This window comes from Caretta caretta, chromosome 6 (assembly GCF_965140235.1).
Source record: "Caretta caretta isolate rCarCar2 chromosome 6, rCarCar1.hap1, whole genome shotgun sequence".
NCBI classification, from domain to species: Eukaryota; Metazoa; Chordata; order Testudines; family Cheloniidae; genus Caretta; species Caretta caretta.
In genome coordinates this window covers 23,537,678-23,556,325 of record NC_134211.1, presented here as the reverse complement: position 1 = coordinate 23,556,325, position 18,648 = coordinate 23,537,678, and the positions used below count along the sequence as shown (strand labels likewise).

Sequence of the window (18,648 nt, the reverse complement as noted above, 5' to 3'; positions counted from 1 at the left end):
GCAGGCAGCTGCAGGATATGAAACAACCTCTTTCTACAACTATTAAAAAAAAACAAAAAACAAACAACTTTCTACGCAGGGTGGTGGGGAGAGTTTGGGTTGCTTTTGCCTCTTTCGTCTGAACTCCCCTCCTCCCCCACTCCGTAGAAAGTGATGTACCTGCCACCTTATTCCATATCTGTGTCTTACTGAGTGGTGAATCAATAAACCCATCTACGACTTGAAATGTAAGGAAAAGTGCAATCTTAGCAATATAGCCAGGCCTCAACAATGTACAGAATTACTGTACCCTCTAGATGTGATTAACTAGATTATTATGGGGGTGGGGGGAACAGTCCCCTTGTATTCATCATGGAACCTGTACACTAGAATGGCCAGCACACTGGGGGATGGATGTAATCAAGAACTAAACAGCTGCTTCAGCCCCCAGAGAGAGACTTCGCTGTTACATAGAAATGTTGTGTGGAGCTACTAGCTGAGTAATAACAAGCATCTGAATGTGGACCAGAGGCATGTAGGGGGGAGAATATCATTCTGGCAATCAAATCACTAACTCCTAGCTAAGCCAGTTCCTTAACCCCTTTTTGCCTATGAAATTTTTTAATTTAGTTATTACAGGGGTCATCAGGATCTCATATTGGTCTACTTCACAAGCAAATATGGCTGTCACAAAGGAGCCAAATGAGAAGTTGCACATATGACTGTCCTAAGTCCTCCCCTACATGTATGTTTGCTGTCCCTGGATGTTTGAACAGCACTGAATATAATCTGACTACTATCATGATGATGGTGAAGGCCAGACTGCTGGTCTGGTCTGCACCTAAATCCTGGGTGCATGTTAGGATGAAAATGAAAACTGACCTCCTCATGAGTGCCATCAAACAGCAGTTGTGTCCTGCACTTTAATTGGAGTGTGCGTATGTTTCTAATTCTGCATGTGCTCTCCCCAGAGTGCATTAGGGAGCCAAGCCATCAGAGGAACATAGCTGTGTAGCAACCTGAGAGGGCAAATCTGTTTCTCCTGTTGGTTGGTGCTATTAACAAGGAAACTGAGGAGTCTGTTAAAAAGAAAATAATTTTTCCATCTTGGGTTAGGTGCACGACTCTGGACACGGCACTCAGGTGCCTGTCCACAGGGCAGTATGCAATCTAAATTTAGTTTGTCCAGACTTGTTTTGTAGCAGTGCAGATCCTACTGCAGCGTGTCGTCAGGCTATGAAAAGTACTATTGTCTAGGACTAAGTAATCCTAATATCATGAGTTAAATTAGTGCCTCTAGATTATGCAGTACATGGTAAATCTTGCAGTGGATAACTTTGTAGAGGACTTTATACCTGTACTGCGCACACACCAGGGCCTAGATTTGTGCAATATGGTACAGGTATGGAACTTTCTTTAGTTCCCACTCCACCTACGAATGGATCCCCCAGCTTGCGGGTACTTGCAGCAGCATCTAGGCCCAGACCCAGACGTGTGGACTGAAAACCTGGGGGGTGGAGCAGAAGTGTGGTTACAACTGAGGAGGGTGAACAGGCAGGCAGATGAGGAGTTGTCTGCCAGGTTTCACTGGAGTTGTGGCCCCCAAAATTGAGATATTAAAAACAATAAATTTGGGTGGGTGTTTGCTTCCTAATAAACTTGAAGAGTTGGCAGCCCTGGAAGGGGAATAAGCAATGGCAGTGTTGACTGATGGGCTCCATCCAGTTAAATCCTACTTCTCCATTACAGCTTTAAAGACAATATCCTGCCTTTTAAAAAGAAGTAAGTTGCACCAGTCTGTACATTGGCAGGGACAGATGCTTCCCTTCGGCTGAAACGATGGATTTGATCACCTAGCACTACGTGCGTGTCTCAGGTTTTCTTTCTCTCCTCTTCACAGGCAAAGAATTCCCCAACTCCTTTGAGTCCTTAGTAAAGAAGATTTGCAAGTATCTGTTCCATGTGCTGGCCCACATCTACTCCTCCCACTTTAAGGAGACTTTGGCACTGGAGCTGCATGGACACTTAAATACACTCTACACACACTTCATCCTATTCATCAGGGAGTTCAACCTGGTGGACCCTAAAGAAACCACCATCATGGATGACCTCACGGAGATCCTCTGCAGCAGCGGGAGCAGTAGTAATGGGAGTGGCAACAGCTGCGCAGGAGCACAGAACCATGTGAAGGAGAGATGAGCCTTCCTCTGGAGCAAAACTAACATTAACATAAAAACAATATTATATATTCTATATATATGTGTGTGTGTGTGTGTGTATATGTGCATATATATATATACAGACATACACAGCGATGAAAGTTTAAGAAATTATGCTGCCACCACAGGACGTGTAGTCGTGTGGGACTGTACGGAGCTTTTGTTAATGCACCATCTGGTGAGAAGTTGCACCAATCTTATTTTATTGTTTTCTCCTGTTCCTTCTTTCTTTTCCCCCTGTCAGATGGCTGACGAATGCTGTTTTTAGAGAAGAACCATGTGTTTGAGTTGGGCTGCTGTTTTTTTTTTTTTTTGGTCTTTTTTCCCTCAGTCTTGAGTGCAAGCCCTTCTGTCTTTCTAGGATGGTGGTACTGCCATTTTAAAAATATATATTATGTTATAAGAAGTGACTTTTACTTTGAAGTGGCTTAAATGCAGATTTTGTTTTGGGGTTTGGTTTTTACATAGACTCCCCCTCCCAGTTTTAGTCCCCAGTCAATTGCATCTTGCCCTTTGCTGGCTTGGAATGGGAAGAAGAGATGCCTGGCTTGACTGCAGTAGCGGTAGGGGCTTGCTACAAATGTAGTGGGTGTGATGCTTCATCTGTCTATGAACCTGCAAGAGGATCCACAAGGCTTTCTGCTTGTTGCTCCAACAAAATATGTATACTTGTTTCTCTGCCCCTCCCGTCCCAGGCACACATCCAGAAATAATAGTAGTGAGATCATTGGGGTCTGTAAGAGCCACCACCATTAACTTCCCATAGAAAAGGGGGTCAGGGGGAGAAGGGTGCACTGGGTCAGTCACCGGCTGTGATAGAGAGATGGCTGTTGGCATAAAATTATATTGTTGGCTTATTTTTAGTTCATCTGTTCAATAATAAAAAAATTTCTATCAGGCACGAGCCTTGTTTTTGTCTGCAGCGACACAAATCACTAAATGTTTGCTTAAAAGATGCAGAGGTGGTTTGCCAGGTGAGCACATGGGAGACTGTTAGCCTGGCTAGGTACCTGCAGATAGTCTAATTTTGAAAGGATAATGTCAACCAATTTTAAAAAACCTGCTATTTTCCAACCCATACATCACATTTTGTTCATTTTATGCATTGCTACCATAATATAAACAAGTACCCGCAGAGGGTGCTGCAGCGTGATAAGAACTGCATATACCTGTTTGTACAGAATCGGTGCTGAACAGCTTACAGTCTCCGAAGTAGTGGGGACAAGGGATATACACACCTGTGTGAACTTTTCATGCACACTTTAATCTCCAGTCTGCATATTGTTTCTAATTACATAAAGACTTCTCACCAGTTGCTTGGCTAATTTCTTGTTGGCACTGTGGCAGAAGTCTTGAGGTGGGACTTGGAGAGACCAGTAACCTTATTACTTAGTTCAGGGAAGGTGTCAGCTTAAGGTATACTCAATCTTATATCCTAACGAGGCTGTTGCAAACATCATTCTTTTGTATGTACTCCCTTGTTTGCACCATATTGTAGAAACACCAGAGCAGCTATTGGACCAGTAATTGCTTGCTTCAAGGGACATTCAGGCACTGATTGGTGTTATGAAAATAGTGGCAATTTTGAAGTTAAGGGAGGGGCTGATCTATTTGGGCTACCTTGAGCATAAACTTTCACAACCCTGTCTGCTGGACAGCTATATGTTCAGAAATGCCTTGATATGCCAGGTGTAGATTTCCCACAACACTGTACCTGCTCAAGGTCAGGGACAGAAGGCTAGTGACTGTCCTTAATCTAGAGGGAAAGCCTCTGCCCTGAGGTACAGTACCCTGCCTATGTGAAGGGCAGACATCTTTTTAATGGATAATTAGCATTGGACAGTTACTTCCAACCAGTAAGCTGGTTTAGTAGGACACAGGGTAAGTTAGGAATTCATTAATTTAGTGCCTTTACAAAAGTTAGAAAGCTACTAAGTATTCATGCACAAGCCCGTGACATCACCTAGCCCCATTTAAAACAAAAAACCATTCCTCCCATTAAAGACAGATGACTAAACAGTGTTAAATGTATCGTGGTCTTCAACTGCAATCTATGGGTAGGAGAGCAGCCAGTATAGAGCACAAAAGTGAAAGATAAGAATTCCTCAGTTCTCATCCTGGCTGCCCCCTAACCTCTGCGCAAGTTAGCTAGGGCCAACTTCTCAAAAGTAAACAGTAATTTTGCGGGGGCTACCATTTTTGAGAACCCAACCTGAGACACCCCTTAAAGGGGCCTGATTTTCAGAAAGTGCTGAACATTCACCCTCTGAAAATCAAAACCTATAAAAGTGTCGAGTTGGGCACTCCAAACCAGGAGTCAGTTTTGAATATTTAGGTGTTAGAGCCCAGTTCTGCAGTCATCAAAGTTAGGGCAAAGCTCCTGTTGACTTCACCCATTCTGCTTGAATTTCCCTATGTCTAGCATGGGATTAAATTTCTCTCCTGCCTAAGAGGAAACTTGTGCTGGTGTCTTAAAAGCATTGTAGGCAAGCCCATGTAGACACTTACCTTGGTTTAAAAGCACCTTCCATCGGTTAGGCCAGTTCCTGACCAATTTAAACTACAATTAAACAAAAGCCTTCTATGTGATAAGGTCCGCAGAGCCATTGGACTGAGACATTCCCATCTGCTCGCAGCTTGGGGCAGAATCAGATCTGTCAGGCACTGGCAGTAGGCTGCATCTCACCTGAAGTTCCAGCTAATTTTATCTGCCTCACCAGCAGTCCGCAACTCAGCCACCCCTCCCTGCTGTAGTGGTTTAGGGAGGAGAATTTCAAACTTCTCCCTAATAACAATTTGGTCCTAGCTGTCCCTGCCTTTTGATAACATTGTCCTCACAGTTCCACTTGCCCCTCTCTGAGGCTTGTGTTGCTTCAGGGATAGATCTAAGCTAAAAAAGCCAGAGTTAAAAGAAGGGTCTGTCTCCTTGGGGAGCTCAACCTGCGCTGGGGTCAGGCTGCTGCTCATAGGAAAGTAGCCAGACAGGATTGAAAAACTGCCTTTAGGCACGAACAGATCATTTCCATGAGGGAAGTGCGTCAGACGGAAGCTCATGCCCAAGTCCTTAGAGCCTTCGCTCCTGCCTGTGGAGCTCAGCCGCCATCTCCTGGCACGGATGGAGGACACAGATGGGGCTCACCTCTTCCCAGACCTTCCAGCTGATCCCTAGTGATATCCTAGGCTGGGATCTCTGCTGAAAGAACAGACCAAATAGATTCCATGCACAAGAGAAGGCAGAGGGTCAAGAGAACTCAATCTTGAAGCCCTAGCCAGTGCCTTCCTTGAGAAACCCATGCAGGGGAGGGGAGACAATAAACCCAGCCTCTTTGAGGACAGGGTGATAGCTAGTCACTTGAAATATTTTTGGACCATTCTCTGAAGCAGAATTATGGGGACAAACTCCCCAGAAGGAGCTAAATGAATAAAGCATCCAGCTTCATGGAGTGGAGCCTGGCAGCTCAGTGCTGGGGAAAAAACCCAGGCCACAGCTAGGTACTGATTCCATTAGGCATGCACAGACCCCCCCAAATGGGATTCCTCCTCAGGGAAAGAGGGCAGCTGTCCAAACCAGAGTTAGGGTGTTTTATATATATTATTTGATCAAATATATGCCCCCCCGCAAAGGTCAGACTCCATCAGGCAAAGGACTGTGAAACCACACTTAGGAGGTCTGCAGCCACCTTAGACGAGCTATAGCTATATGTATCCCTCTTTGTACTCGTGAAGATGGAACAAAAGGATTTTCTACCGCACCTAAACGACAGGAAAAGAGTTGGGCTGTCCTTCCCTGCTGCTGTGGGTCACCATTCCCTAGTATGCAGGTTATTCCCCTCAGCTTCTGTTGCAGATTCCCATGCTTCATCTCAGCTGGCCAGGGTGTGAGATGGACAGCAGCCCAGCTGTGAAAGAATAAGCAGACGCTATGGGGGCTTTTTGGCCCCTTACTTTTCTTTCTTTCTAACCCTCCCCATTGCTGCCTTCCACCCTATAAAGCCAGAAGGTTCCTCTGTGTGCACCAATCCAAACACATCGTGGTAACATTACCAAAGGTCTGTAGTGCTCAGGAGCTCTCTTTCTAAATGAGGGAGGTTTTTACCTGGAAGAGCGGCCACCTCACTATACAAGCCCTTCACAGGGAGCCAGGTCCAGGCAGGCATCACCTTAAAGCCTGTCTCTTCAGTAGGAAAACTCTCCAGTGGCATTATAGGGGAAAAAAAGACAGCCCTGTCATCCCACACACTCTGTGCGTCTCCACAAGCATTGCTAACAAGGAGGGGCAGATGGGTCACGCTCAACCTAACAATCCGTGGCTTAAGGCCTTCTCCCTGAAAATGATAGTAGGATATAAATCTGTTTCTCATGGGTATATGGAGGTTCACTCCTTGAGATCAGCTGCTCAGGCGAATCTGTGCTCAATTCTCTTAGTGCTACAGGGGAAAGTAGAGGTTATTCAGAGGTGTCCACTTACAATTCTAACAGGACATTATAGACAGGAACAGAGGTCACAAGGCAAGGTGCGTTAGTCCCTGAAGCAGAGGTGAAAGTAAGCCGGTCCGGTACAGCGTACCAGCAAGGGCTGGTACACGGCCGACCGTACCGGCAGGGGGCAGCCTCCCCGGGCCCTTTAAATCACCACCAGAGCCCCGCTATCGGAGCCTAGGGGTAGCGGCGGTGGTGGCCTTGGGCTCTGGCAGTGATTTAAAGGGCCCGGGGATTTTAAAGACCCTGCCCCTTCTGGTTGAGGCCTTGCCCCCTGCTCAGGACTCTGGCATACCGGTAAGTCCTTAAAGTTACTTTCACCCCTGCCCTGAAATAACAGGAGAAAATACATGTTTGCAAATGGTGCCTAGAACAAATGCAGGCAGGGTGCTGAGGCGAGACAGCAGCTTCCCTCCGCTGCCTCACAGCGATCTGCGTGACTCCCAACTAGCTCAAGCTGGAGTTCGGCTCCAGAATGGGGCCACAGCTTCTTTCAATGTGGGAGCAAATGTCTCGTTGGCCAAAACAAGGTGGCAGGACACTGTCCACAGAGAGTACCCAGTGGTGCAAGAACCGCAGGAATAGCTTTGTTTCATTCCCAATATCAAGCAACCCGTAGAAATGCCATGACATGAATGAAATCATCCAGCAGCTACTTCTGATCAAGATGAAATTGGATTGAAGAGTGTAACCTGTACCCAGAAATATCCTGATATACTGTAAGCCAACTGGATGAGCTGGTGATTGACCTCTCTGCATCGGGACACAGCCACAAAGTACCCTGTAGCCTCGCCATGTGCTAGGCCCTGGAATGAATGACCTCTCCTAAAGCAGAGATTTTTTTTCTTTCCACCTCTCCCACAGCACCCCAGAACAATGCAAAATGTGAGAACAAGAGAGCAGCGTGCTACTGTGCAGGCCTTCCCGGCCGAAGAGGCTCTGGTTCTCCGATCTGCTTCACCTAACATTTGACCTTCCCCTGCCTCTAGCCACAGGGGAGGTCTGCGACTGCAAAGCCAATCTTCCATCTGGGACCAGACAAGTTTCAAATGGATATTAGGATGAAGTGATGATTGCTGTTCTGGACCCGAAAAAGAACATAGTCTAGTGCAGGGGTCGGCAACCCACGGGTCTGGAGCCGCATGCGGCTCTTTGGCCGCCCCCTTGCGGGCAGCCGTTTTCTGAGGGGGTGCGAGGCGGAGGCTCTGGCCGGGAGGCGCTTACCACAGGCGGCTCCCAGCCAGTGGCACAGCGGGGCTCAGCAAGCTGCCTGCCCGCCCTGGCCCCACGCCACTCCCAGCAGCGGCCGGCTGCTGGCCCTTTGGGGGAAGGGGGGCAGCGGGTCTCTGTATGCTGCCCGTGCCTGCAATCACCGCCCCCGCAGCTGTGAGGACGGTGCTGGGGGCGGGGGCGGCGTGCGGAACGCCCCCTCCATCCCCCGCCAGGGGCGCGCAGAGACGTGCCAGCAGCCGGCCGCTTCCAGCAGCAGCGTGGGGCCAGGGCGGGCAGGCAGCTTGCTGAGCCCCGCTGTGCCACCGGCTGGGAGCCACCTGTGGTAAGCGCCTCCCGGCCAGAGCCTCCACCTCGCACCCCCTCCTGCACCCAGACACCGCACCCCAATCCCCTGCTTTGTGCTCAGGGAAGACTGGCACCCAGCAGAAGAGGTGGGACGTTTGCATGCAGGGGATTTGGAGTCTGATACAAAGCCAGGGTGAGGTTCTCATAAGCACATAATCCACCGCAGCATGGGTGTAGTTATTGTCGTCTTGGGTACGCGAAGTTCCTGGCACCCTGTGATACAGCAGGGCAGAGACCACTCAGCCCCCAGGGAGCACACACATTTTACTGTGACCCCCTTCCAGGATACTGGCCTTATTCAGAGCCTCACTTGAGGGACTGTCACGGCACTGCAGGCCCTGTAGCAAATGCATTTTAACAAACCCAAATCTAAATGCAAGTATTTGCCGGAGAGATGGGTCCAAACTTATTTGTATGTCCGTAACATCAGTACGCCCCAACTGAGATCAGGTCCCCACTGTGCTGGGGGTGCTGTACAAATGCAGGGGGTGTGCCTACATTGCAATCAGATGCGTGGTTGCAGCTCTACTTGCTTTAATTTAGCTCCTCTGGCTAAAGATATCCGTGAAGATGCAGCGGCATGGAGCCAGCAGGGTTTAACACCGCGGCTACATACCCAGGCTGTAGGCAGTCTGGTGCAGCCCTCGCTGAAGCACCTGGAGTCTAGTTGCATTGAAAGTATTGGTGAGAAATGATAACTTGGATGTGTTCAGTTATTATTAGCTGATAAATTCTAACTCTACGAGTAGCTTTGCGTGTGATGCGGCTCTCGAAATATTTTGGTCAAAGACCAAAAAAAATTTTTTAAATGGCTTCTCTTCTTTGAAAGGTTGCCAACCCCTGGTCTAGTGATTGGTGCAAAGTCCATAGTGTAACTACCATGCTGAATAAGTTGAAACATAGCATTAAGTTCCCTCCGGGGGGCCTGAATGTAGGTGTCCAAACGAAAAGGTCAAATCTCTGTAGGCTACTGTTAGCCGCGTGTCTGAGGAAGTTTTGTACAAAGTCCAACATTAAAGGCTTCCTTAGAGCTACAAAACTTACTCCAGCCCCAAAAGGCCATAGAGCCTGAACCTGGAACCTCTTTCTGCTCCTTACAACAGGACCCAGCTTGAACTCCTGCAGGAGGGGTTATTACACTTCCCACCCATTAGAGCAGACCTCCAGGTAGCCACTATCTCCAAACAGATGAGTTTATGAGAACCAGTGCTGTACTTTTAATTCAGATGGGTGGTCCTCACATCTGTCATTGTGTTCGTTCCCCAAGTCAAGCCAAGAAATATTCTTCTGCTGTTAAGCATCAAAATCCAGTCCTTAGGAGCACTGACAGCTCAGGGCAGAGAAGTCATGTCTCCTGTACTGAGATCTGCTAGGCAGCTTCATAGCCATCAATATACGAATTCACCAAAATTGTACGTATTTGTCATCTTTAGCCAATGCCCCCCCCCCCCTTTTTTTTTTGGCAGAAATCTTCTCCATGCTTTAGTGCTCAGGAGAAGATGGAGGATAAAGAGCCTGCTTCCACCCTACAGGCCCAGTGCGACAAAAATCCGATTGTCATGGATGTGTAGCCTTTGGCATGATGAAGACAAAAAAACCCCAAAACGTATTGGTGCTCACCTGAAAATTTCTTGGAGACAAATGGATCATCCAGAATGGAGGTGGCGATTGACACCCAAGGATTTGGGTTTGTTGTCATTAGGTGGAATTTACCAAGTTCTGCAAGGTGAGAAATCGCAGCGCTTTCTTCTCAAAGTATATTTCACAGTGGGTATGTTAGGAAAGTAGATTTGAATACCCTGGCTGTGGGAGCAGCCTCAACTAGAGGGAAATTGAGGGGGCAGGGCATTCCCCAGCTGCCAGGGCCTGAGAAGTCTGGGTCTGCCTGCAAGCTGGCTGACGTACCCATTGGAATGGATCTGTGGACTTTTTTACTCAAAGAAATGAAATTTTCAGGAAAGCACACATACATTTTCCTACTCTGTACAGACTCTGTCACTGGTTTAACTAAATCCTTTTTCAGACAGATTTCATTAAAACCAGTGCAACTTTCTCATGCAGAAACACCTGTAGTTAAAGTTAGTGTGTGTAGCCCAGGCCATTGTTAACACACACAAAGCCCTCAAACCCTTTGGCACTGCTAGAAAGGCCTTAGCCAAAAGATGGCTCATCCAGGTCTTGATTCTTGGCCCATTTATGTCAGTGGAAAGAGTCCCAATGACTGCAGCTAACTATGAGAAGCTCTCCCGCCGACATGCACTATCTACACTGGCGTTTAAATCGGCATAAGTTATGTCGCGCGGGGTGGGGCGGGGTGGCTAATTCCCACCATTGAGCGACATAACTGATGTCGACTTAAGCTGTAGTGTAGCCCTAGACACTGACGTTTGTGTACATTCATGGGTTGGTGTGAACCGGAGCCCACCCCCTCTCTGCCCCGCCACAGCATGGCTTGGATTTAATAACAGGATGGTGACCATGGGAATTAGGGCAATCATACGGGGGCACCTACTGCTCAAAATAAGAAAGTAAGGAATGTTCCAGCCTATTATGGGATTCTGATTGGATTAGCAACCCTCCCTGCTTTATTATCACATAGAATATGAGGGTTGGAGGTCATCTAGTCCAACCCCCTGCTCAAAGCAGGGCCAATCCCCAATTTTTGCCCCAGATCCCTAAGTGGCCTCCTCAAGGATTGAGCTCACAACCCTGGGTTTAGCAGGCCAATGCTCAACCCACCGAGCTATCCCTCCCCCCAATCTCCCTGATGAAGGGAAATGCTGAATTACAGCTGGAGAAGGGAGATTAGAAAATCCATTATAACAGGTTAATTATCTGTTGCTAGTGTTCATTTCTGATCCAGGTGCTACTCAGAGAAATGGCTTGGATAGTTTGTAGAAAAGTTGTTTTATTTTGCTTGTTCCACACATGGAAAATGGTGTCTGGCCTGTGCTGAAGAATCACGGTGCCTCCGGTTGTTTTTAATGTGTTACTTGTACAACAGGAAAGCTGCTTTGCAGCTGGCGTGAACTCAGGCTTCCTCCATACCCTCTCACTTCAGTGACGCTGTAGCTTGTTTGAACGGTGGATAACAAAAGGGGGAAGAAAGATCTTGTGCCAAGAGTCTGCTGTGATCTCTATTTTACTGTCAAAAGACTGAATGTACCCTATTTATTTATTTTGCATACACAGGGTATACTTTAGGGCAGCGTTTCTCAAACTGGGGTCTGTGAGAGTACTCCAGGGGGTCCGCCGGCCCCGCTGATCAACACCTCCCCGTCCCTCCCAGTGCCTCTTGCACGCTGGGGAACAGCTGTTCCGCAGCGTGCAGGAGGCACTGGGTGGGAAGGGGAGGAGTGGAGATGGGGCACACGGAGGGGAGGGGGCGGAAAGAGGTGGGGATGAGGAGGGGTAGGGGTGGGGCCTGGGACCGAGTGGGCGGGAGGGCTTGGAGGTCTGCGAAAAATTTAAAATCAAAATGGGTGTCCTCGGTTGCTAAAGTTTGAGAACCGCTGCTCTGGGGTGATGTCATGAGAAGGGAGAAGAATCTATTAAGGTATCTATGCACACCTGTCTCAAGGAGGCGAGCAAACTTGCCTCTTCGTGACACCACTGCACATACAGCCTGCTCAGTGGGGAACAGGACATTGCTCCTGCTAGGACAATTGAAATCAGGGAGAGAGGAAGCCTGGTCTTGAGGCTAAGGATGATTTTGTTTTTTTCTTAGTTCCAAAGGAATTCTTTTGGGAAAGTTCTGTGTGTTGTGTTACACAGGAGGTCAGACTACATGATCACAATGGTCCCGTCTGGCCTTGCAATTTATGAGTCGGGCACTGGCCAGGGACGCAGAAGGTCTGGATTCAAATCTCAGTTCTGCTACAGAATTCCTGTGAAACCTTGGGCAAGTCAGTTAGTCTCTCTCTGCCTCAGTTTCCCACCTGTAAAAATGAGGATAACACCACTTCCTATCCCCCAGCCCTTGCCTGTTTTATCTATTTAGACTGTAAGCTCTTTAGGGCAGGGACAGTCCCTGACTTTATGTCTGTACAGCACCTAACACAATGTGGCCTTGAGCTCAGTTGTGACCTCTACGTAATAAATACATTAATAATCTAGGGGATCTTGCGAACCGTCATCTGTTGCAGGATTCTCAGACAGCGGTTGCCCTTCTCCGTTTGCGATTAATTAGGACGTTTTTTGCATCCTTTCCTATCACATACAGACTTCACGCTGGTTAGCTGTCCATTTTGCCACGTTTGAGCTGGATTCCTGTAATGCACCCTACCGTGCAATTCCCAAGGGCTACCTGGAAGTTTCAGCTAATGCAGAACATGGCAGCCGGTTTGAGAACATTACACCTGCATTTGGTCCATTGCAGTGGCCTCCTTTTTTTGCATCTAGTGCAATTACAAATGGAACCAGACCATACAGGTCTTTATGGATCAAAGCAAGGAAACAGCTCCTCTGCTGTTCCAGACCCTAGACTGGAAATCCAGAGGCAGGGCACTCTTTCAAGAGGGCTTTTGAGTCTAAAGGTTGTTCTTCTTAATATTCCAGCTGAAGGTGGTTTGTGGACATTCAGGGCATGCATTCCCTTCACTAAGTCTTCGTCTAGAACACGTCTCCAGTGCATTCTATTCTCAACATGGGCATGCGACATCTTATCACAGTGACACCATCTTCTGCAGTTGCTCCTTGGTTGGTCTTCATGAGCTACGAGCTTATTTCTGTTTGAGATCTTCTCTACTGAGAAAGAAAAGGGCTTTTTCCTTTTTGCAGGGTAGTGAGCAGGGGCTGTGGGAGTAGCCAGGGGACTGACAGGTTTAACTCCATTCGAACTACATTAGTGCACTTGCAAGGCACATATTTGCAAACCACTCCCAGCACTTCTGACTAGAGCGAGGAGCACTCGGACCTTGGCTGGAATGATAACCCTTCAATGCTGTGTAGGTCCAAGACTGATTTATGCATTTCCAGCTGAATCCATCTTAATGTAGTCCTGCTCCGGTGCCCCTCCCGGATGTGAAACAGGCTAGTGGAACTAGATACTCTGCACACACAGCTGAGCACAGGATGTAGCCAATTACTTGGAGCTACAGCACCAGTCATTGACCATTCAGAGATGAGCTAGCCCATTCCATCCCGACAGAGGGATGGTGCATCACCAAGGAGAGACAGAGGCCAAGGGCAGGATTTCTTGCTTTTCTCACCATTTCACAAATGAGATCCTGAGATGGGTATCTGCTTTGTCCCCTACAAGGATGGGGTCCCTGAGCAGGGGTCTCCTCTTTTCTTACTTCCCTCCACGTGCTAGGATAAATTCAATGCGGGTAGAATTCCACTGAAGTCAGTGTTCGGGGTATTCACTCTAGCATATTTCTGCTAATATAAGTGGGTGGGAATATTTCAAACCATGTTTGGCAGAACTGGGTTTTAAAATGGTTGTGGTTGGCCTGGTTTGGGTCTCTACAAACACAGCCAAAGAGATCGCTGTGCTAGTCCCCAAAAGCCGTTTCTGAGATTGATTCAGTACCTGCAGCTTTTAACTTAAGCTAAATGGCTAGAGTGGAGTTAAGTTTAATTGGTTGGCATTCTAGACCAGCTGTGCCCAGCCTTTACCAGCATGTGGACTAGCTCTCCATAGATTGTCACACGGGTGTGTAGGCAGTAATCCTCAACACAGATGCAGAAATGGTCTTCAATAAAATTATTATAATTTATTCTTGTTAGGTTGTTACAAACTTGCCTGCGTCTTGGATAAAATTGAAGAAATACTTAAGTGCTTTTGTAGACGTGGTGCTTAGAGAAAAATAGTTTTATTTTTAATTGTTTGTTTTATTAAGCAAAGTATTCAAGCTAATTAAAGAAACTTTCTCCTAATAACTGACAGGCATGAGAAGCATCAGCAAGAATACCTCCTCCTCTCCCATAAATCTGTACTTATCACTCCCAGGTCCAACTCCCAGATGCTAGAATGCAGTTGTATAACTTCTATTTTGTTGTGATAGTCTATATAGGTTGTTTTATGTAATATTAGAAGCTTTACATTTGAATCATGATTTTTGTACTTGTATAGGGTGATTGGGAGCAGTTTTAAATTGCGAATTGTGGGTGAAACTACTGTAGATTGTAATCTTGGGGATGGTGTGGTTTAAAAGGCAAATATCCAACAGGAGAGCCTTCTCAATGAGCCAAATGCCTCCCCCTAATTAAGGAATGTGGAGATATTCCTTTCCAGGGATCTCAGAAAGAAGGGATGTACAGCACCTGTTTGTCAGGACCACATAAAGCTGAGACAGGAGCCTCTTCTCTTGTATAAAGCGAAACCGCAGTTTTAAACTCTCACAAAGAATTCTGATTCCTTTTATAAACAGTCTGAAGTCTTCAAAAAGTAGTTCTCAATGGTTGGCTGTCAAACTGGGAGGCCATATCTAGTGGGATCCTGCAGGGATCTTTCCTGAGTCTGGTGCTGTTCAATACTTTCATTAAAGACTTGGAAAATGGAGTGGAGAGTACGCTTATAAAATCTGAGGAAGACACAAAGCTAGAAGGGGTCACTAGCACTCTGTAGGACAGGATTAGAATTCAAAATGATCTTGAGAAATTAGAAGATTGGTTTTAAATCAACAAGACGAAATTCAAAGACAAGTGCAGAGTACTTCACTTAGGAAGGAAAAATCAAATGCACAGCTACAAGACGGGGAATAACGGGCTAGGGATTAGTATCACTGAAAAGGATCTGGGGGTGACACAAATTGAATATGAGCCAACAATGTGATACAGTTGTGGAAAAAGCTAATATCAATCTGGGGTAAATTAACAGGGTGTCGTATGTATTACATGGGAGGCAATTGGCCCACTGCTTGGCACTGGGGAGGCTATAGCTGGAGTACTGTGCCCAGTTCTGGGTGCCCTACTTCAGGAACGATTTGGACAAACTGGAGAGAATGCAGAGAAGAGCAAGAGAAAAGAGAAGAGGTTGAGAAAACCTGTCCTATGAAGAAAGGTTAAAAACACTGGGCAAGTTTAGTCTTAAGAAAAGACGACAGAAGGGGGGACCTAGTAATAGTCTTCAAATATGTTATGAAGAGAGTGGTGATTGTGTTTTAGGCTGTGTGTTCCTGGAGAGGAGACATACGCTAACCTTGGTAAAACAGAAAAAAAAATTAGCACATTTAAATTGAATATTTAAAATTCTTAATGTTCACTAGGTTGCCTGTCTCAAGACAGCTCCTTGAATGGCTTCTTTAAGTAACTGAATTTAAATACTTTCTCTGGTTTCATAAAGGTTAGTTTAAAATCACGCACCTCTGCCCATTTATAAATGGTTTACGTTATCTATGATAAATCAAACAGGGCTCACCTAGCCTTAAACAAAATTCCTTGGCCCATCTATGAAACTGTTCTGGTTATTCTGATATGCTACAACAGGACTGTCTACTAAGTTTGAAAATAATATACTGTGGTCTTAATTGATTAAGAAAAGAGCTTCTCCACCAGAAGCAGACCCACCCTCAAACACGTGATCTCTATTAAAAGCTCTCCAAAGAGAGGCATAGAGAAGAGATTGTAACAGAAGTAACCACTGTTTAAAAACAAGCCATTTTTTCTTCTTTCTTTTCCCTTTTTAATAAGGACACAGTTAATAATTATGACCATTTTGACTGCTTTTAACTGCAGTCTCTGCTACAGCACAGCAAAGAAACCCAAATGACTAAAATCCCTAAACTGCCATTAAAAACGAATTATTAATGTTTGGCCTGCCACTTCTTTTTACTCTAAACTGTAAATTTTAGTAATTAGGGGGATAAAATTCCTTGGCACTCAACAATTTAAAACACTCCATTCTACCCTACAATAATTTCCCATTTGCAACTGTGTAACACTCCCACATCAAATCCATACATGGAAAAATAACATTAGGAAAATGTTTCATATTTCTAATAGTGGGGAAACTAGGTAGAGAACCAGCACTGTGTGACCAGCCAGCTCTCTGCAGACTATGATTTGGGAATCTCTATTCTAGACACGGATCAAAAGCTATCATTAACATCTGTCCCTCTTGGAATAGGCTGCGGGGTGGAGGGCGTGTGGCGGGAGTAAAGCTTACACCTTTAAAGCAAGGACTTTTCATAAATTTTAAGGCTGGAACAGGCCATTACAATCCTCCAGACCTGCCTCCTGCATAGCAGAGGCCACAGACCCGCACAAAGTGATTCCTGCATCGAACCTAATAACTTGTGTTGGAGTTAGAGCATCTCTTTTAGGCAGCCATGTCTTCATTCTCGTCTAGGAAGGAAGAGAACAACCTTTTCACTGGAACTGTGTGATGATCTAGGGTTCACACCAGCTATGGTACTGTAAACTGAGATTATTGCATAATGGAGCAGAGATGTAGAAACACAGACAGGCAAGAGGGTAACAGAGAGACCAAAAGCAGAACTTTTCCTCATTCAGCATCAGATCTGTAGCTGCTGTCAGTGTAACTCTGTTGAGGTCAAAGGCCCTGTGCAACTTTATACCAGCTACGAAGATGCTTATTTCTCTGTCTTTTTTTAAAACGTTTGTTTGCACGTTGTTATTCACTTGTATGTCCTGTTGCTGCAGCCTGTCTACACTGATTTCCGATCCACAGTCAATGGATCATTTGTCCTTTTCTAAATATTAATTAGCGTGATGGAAATGAAATTCCTCCTGAGAACCAAACAGAACCCCTGAAGTGATGACCTTAATTTGTGCTTGAACTGTCTGAAGGGCTCAGATCCTGCCTTATATCCATCACTGAACTAGACAGGTCTCTTTATGATTTCTTCTGAAACAGCAAGGTTGGTTAACTCTTACCTGACTCCTCCAGGCACGCTGAGAAGAGTGTGTCCTGCCCAAGGCCTAGCAATGCATTTTGCACCGAGGTAACACTATAAGCAGTGGGCGTTGGGTTGAGTGCTGCACAGTGCAGGTGTCAAGGGCTGCATGGATAAGCACAAGGTAAAAGTGAGGAGTAAGGCAGGGAGAGATCCTGACTGTGCATTCATGAGAGGGCTGCAGTACGGACACCATGTTCCTCCTGCCTGGCAGAATCAAGGCCAGCAAGGGCACAACATAGCTAAGGGCCTCAAGAGCATGCTGAAGACGGATTGAGGGCTTTTAAGCTCATCTCACCTCACACATCCTTTTCTACCCTATGCACTTGTGAGTCAAGGGAGCCGACATGCTGGGGCTTGGTGCTTATTTCTGCTTAGTGCAGAGGGCTGCACCTGAAGTGGGACTTTCAGAAGTGTTTAGCACTGGCCTATCTTGGCTCCCATTGAAGATTTGGGGAGTTTTTTTTTCAGTAGAGGTGGGCCAATACTTGAAAAATCTCAACCCCATTACTTAACGTTATTCATTATACCCATCTTCTCTTATGCAACCCAAGGATAGGCAGGTTCCTAACCGTTAGGAAAGCGGGCAGTGCTTTGTGATCATCTGAAGCCCAGTTTAGAACTGCCTGAAATAATAAACTTATTACAATGTATTCCCATTTAGAGATTAAGTTCACACCTGCCCTGACCCTTAGTTCTACCTGAATATCCAGCTAGAGACAATGCAGCCATTGTTGTCATAGGATGTTGACTATCCAGGGACATTTGTTATCAGCAGATACAGTGAACTTGATCAGTTTTTCTCCTCACAACCCCTTCTAGGTTGCAAGGAAGGTGATCTTCAGACAGAGGACTATGATAACATGAACTAGGTACCTTGCGGGGGGGGGGGGGGTGAGAAAACCTGGATTTGTGCTGGAAATGGCCCACCTTGATTATCATACACATTGTAAGGAGAGTGATCACTTTAGATAAGCTATTACCAGCAGGAGAGTGGGGTGGGAGGAGGTATTTTTTCATGCTTTATGTGTATAGAAAGATCTTCTACACTTTCCACAGCATGCATCCGATGAAGTGAGCTGTAGCTCACGAAAGCTCATGCTCAAATAAATTGGTTAGTTTCTAAGGTGCCACAAGTACTCCTTTTCTTTTTGCGAATACAGACTAACACGGCTGTTACTCTGAAACCTAGGTACCTTTTAGTTCACACCAGAAGAGCCCACACAGGGCAATTAGAGTGCAACTCCTAGGGGCGTACTGTGATTCCCACCCCTGTAGTCCCCACGACAGCACAGTGTTGACACAGGCTCAGAGTAAAGTGGATTGCTTTCAAAGTTTGACTTTCCAAGGAGGGTGTCATCTTCAGGACAGAGTGTTGCTTCCAGGCTCTGTTGCTTCCAAGAAGGCATGTGTCTCCACTCCCTGCTTCAACCCATTTTGGGAGAACGGCTACTTTTCCGTTCCCACTGAAGTCCAGGGGGTTGCTCTTGTGCAGCTGAGAGCAGAATTTGGCCCAATGAGAATTTTGCCAC

General features: G+C 46.3%; 1 protein-coding gene and 1 long non-coding RNA gene across 10 annotated transcripts in view; one reads left to right on the top strand and one right to left on the bottom strand.

Moving 5' to 3' along the window:
- MOB2 (MOB kinase activator 2) overlaps positions 1–3,097 on the top strand; it is a 164,542-nt gene extending 161,445 nt beyond the window's left edge. For all 9 annotated transcript variants that reach the window (XM_048852907.2, XM_048852908.2, XM_048852913.2 and 6 more), the window contains one exon: positions 1,880–3,097. In XM_048852907.2, the coding sequence (XP_048708864.1) occupies positions 1,880–2,178 (299 nt within the window). In that variant the 3' untranslated portion in view covers positions 2,179–3,097. The remainder of the gene's footprint in view (positions 1–1,879) is intronic.
- Positions 1–18,648, bottom strand: part of LOC142072486 (uncharacterized) — a 39,084-nt gene that overhangs the window by 14,023 nt on the left and 6,413 nt on the right. The window lies entirely within an intron of this gene.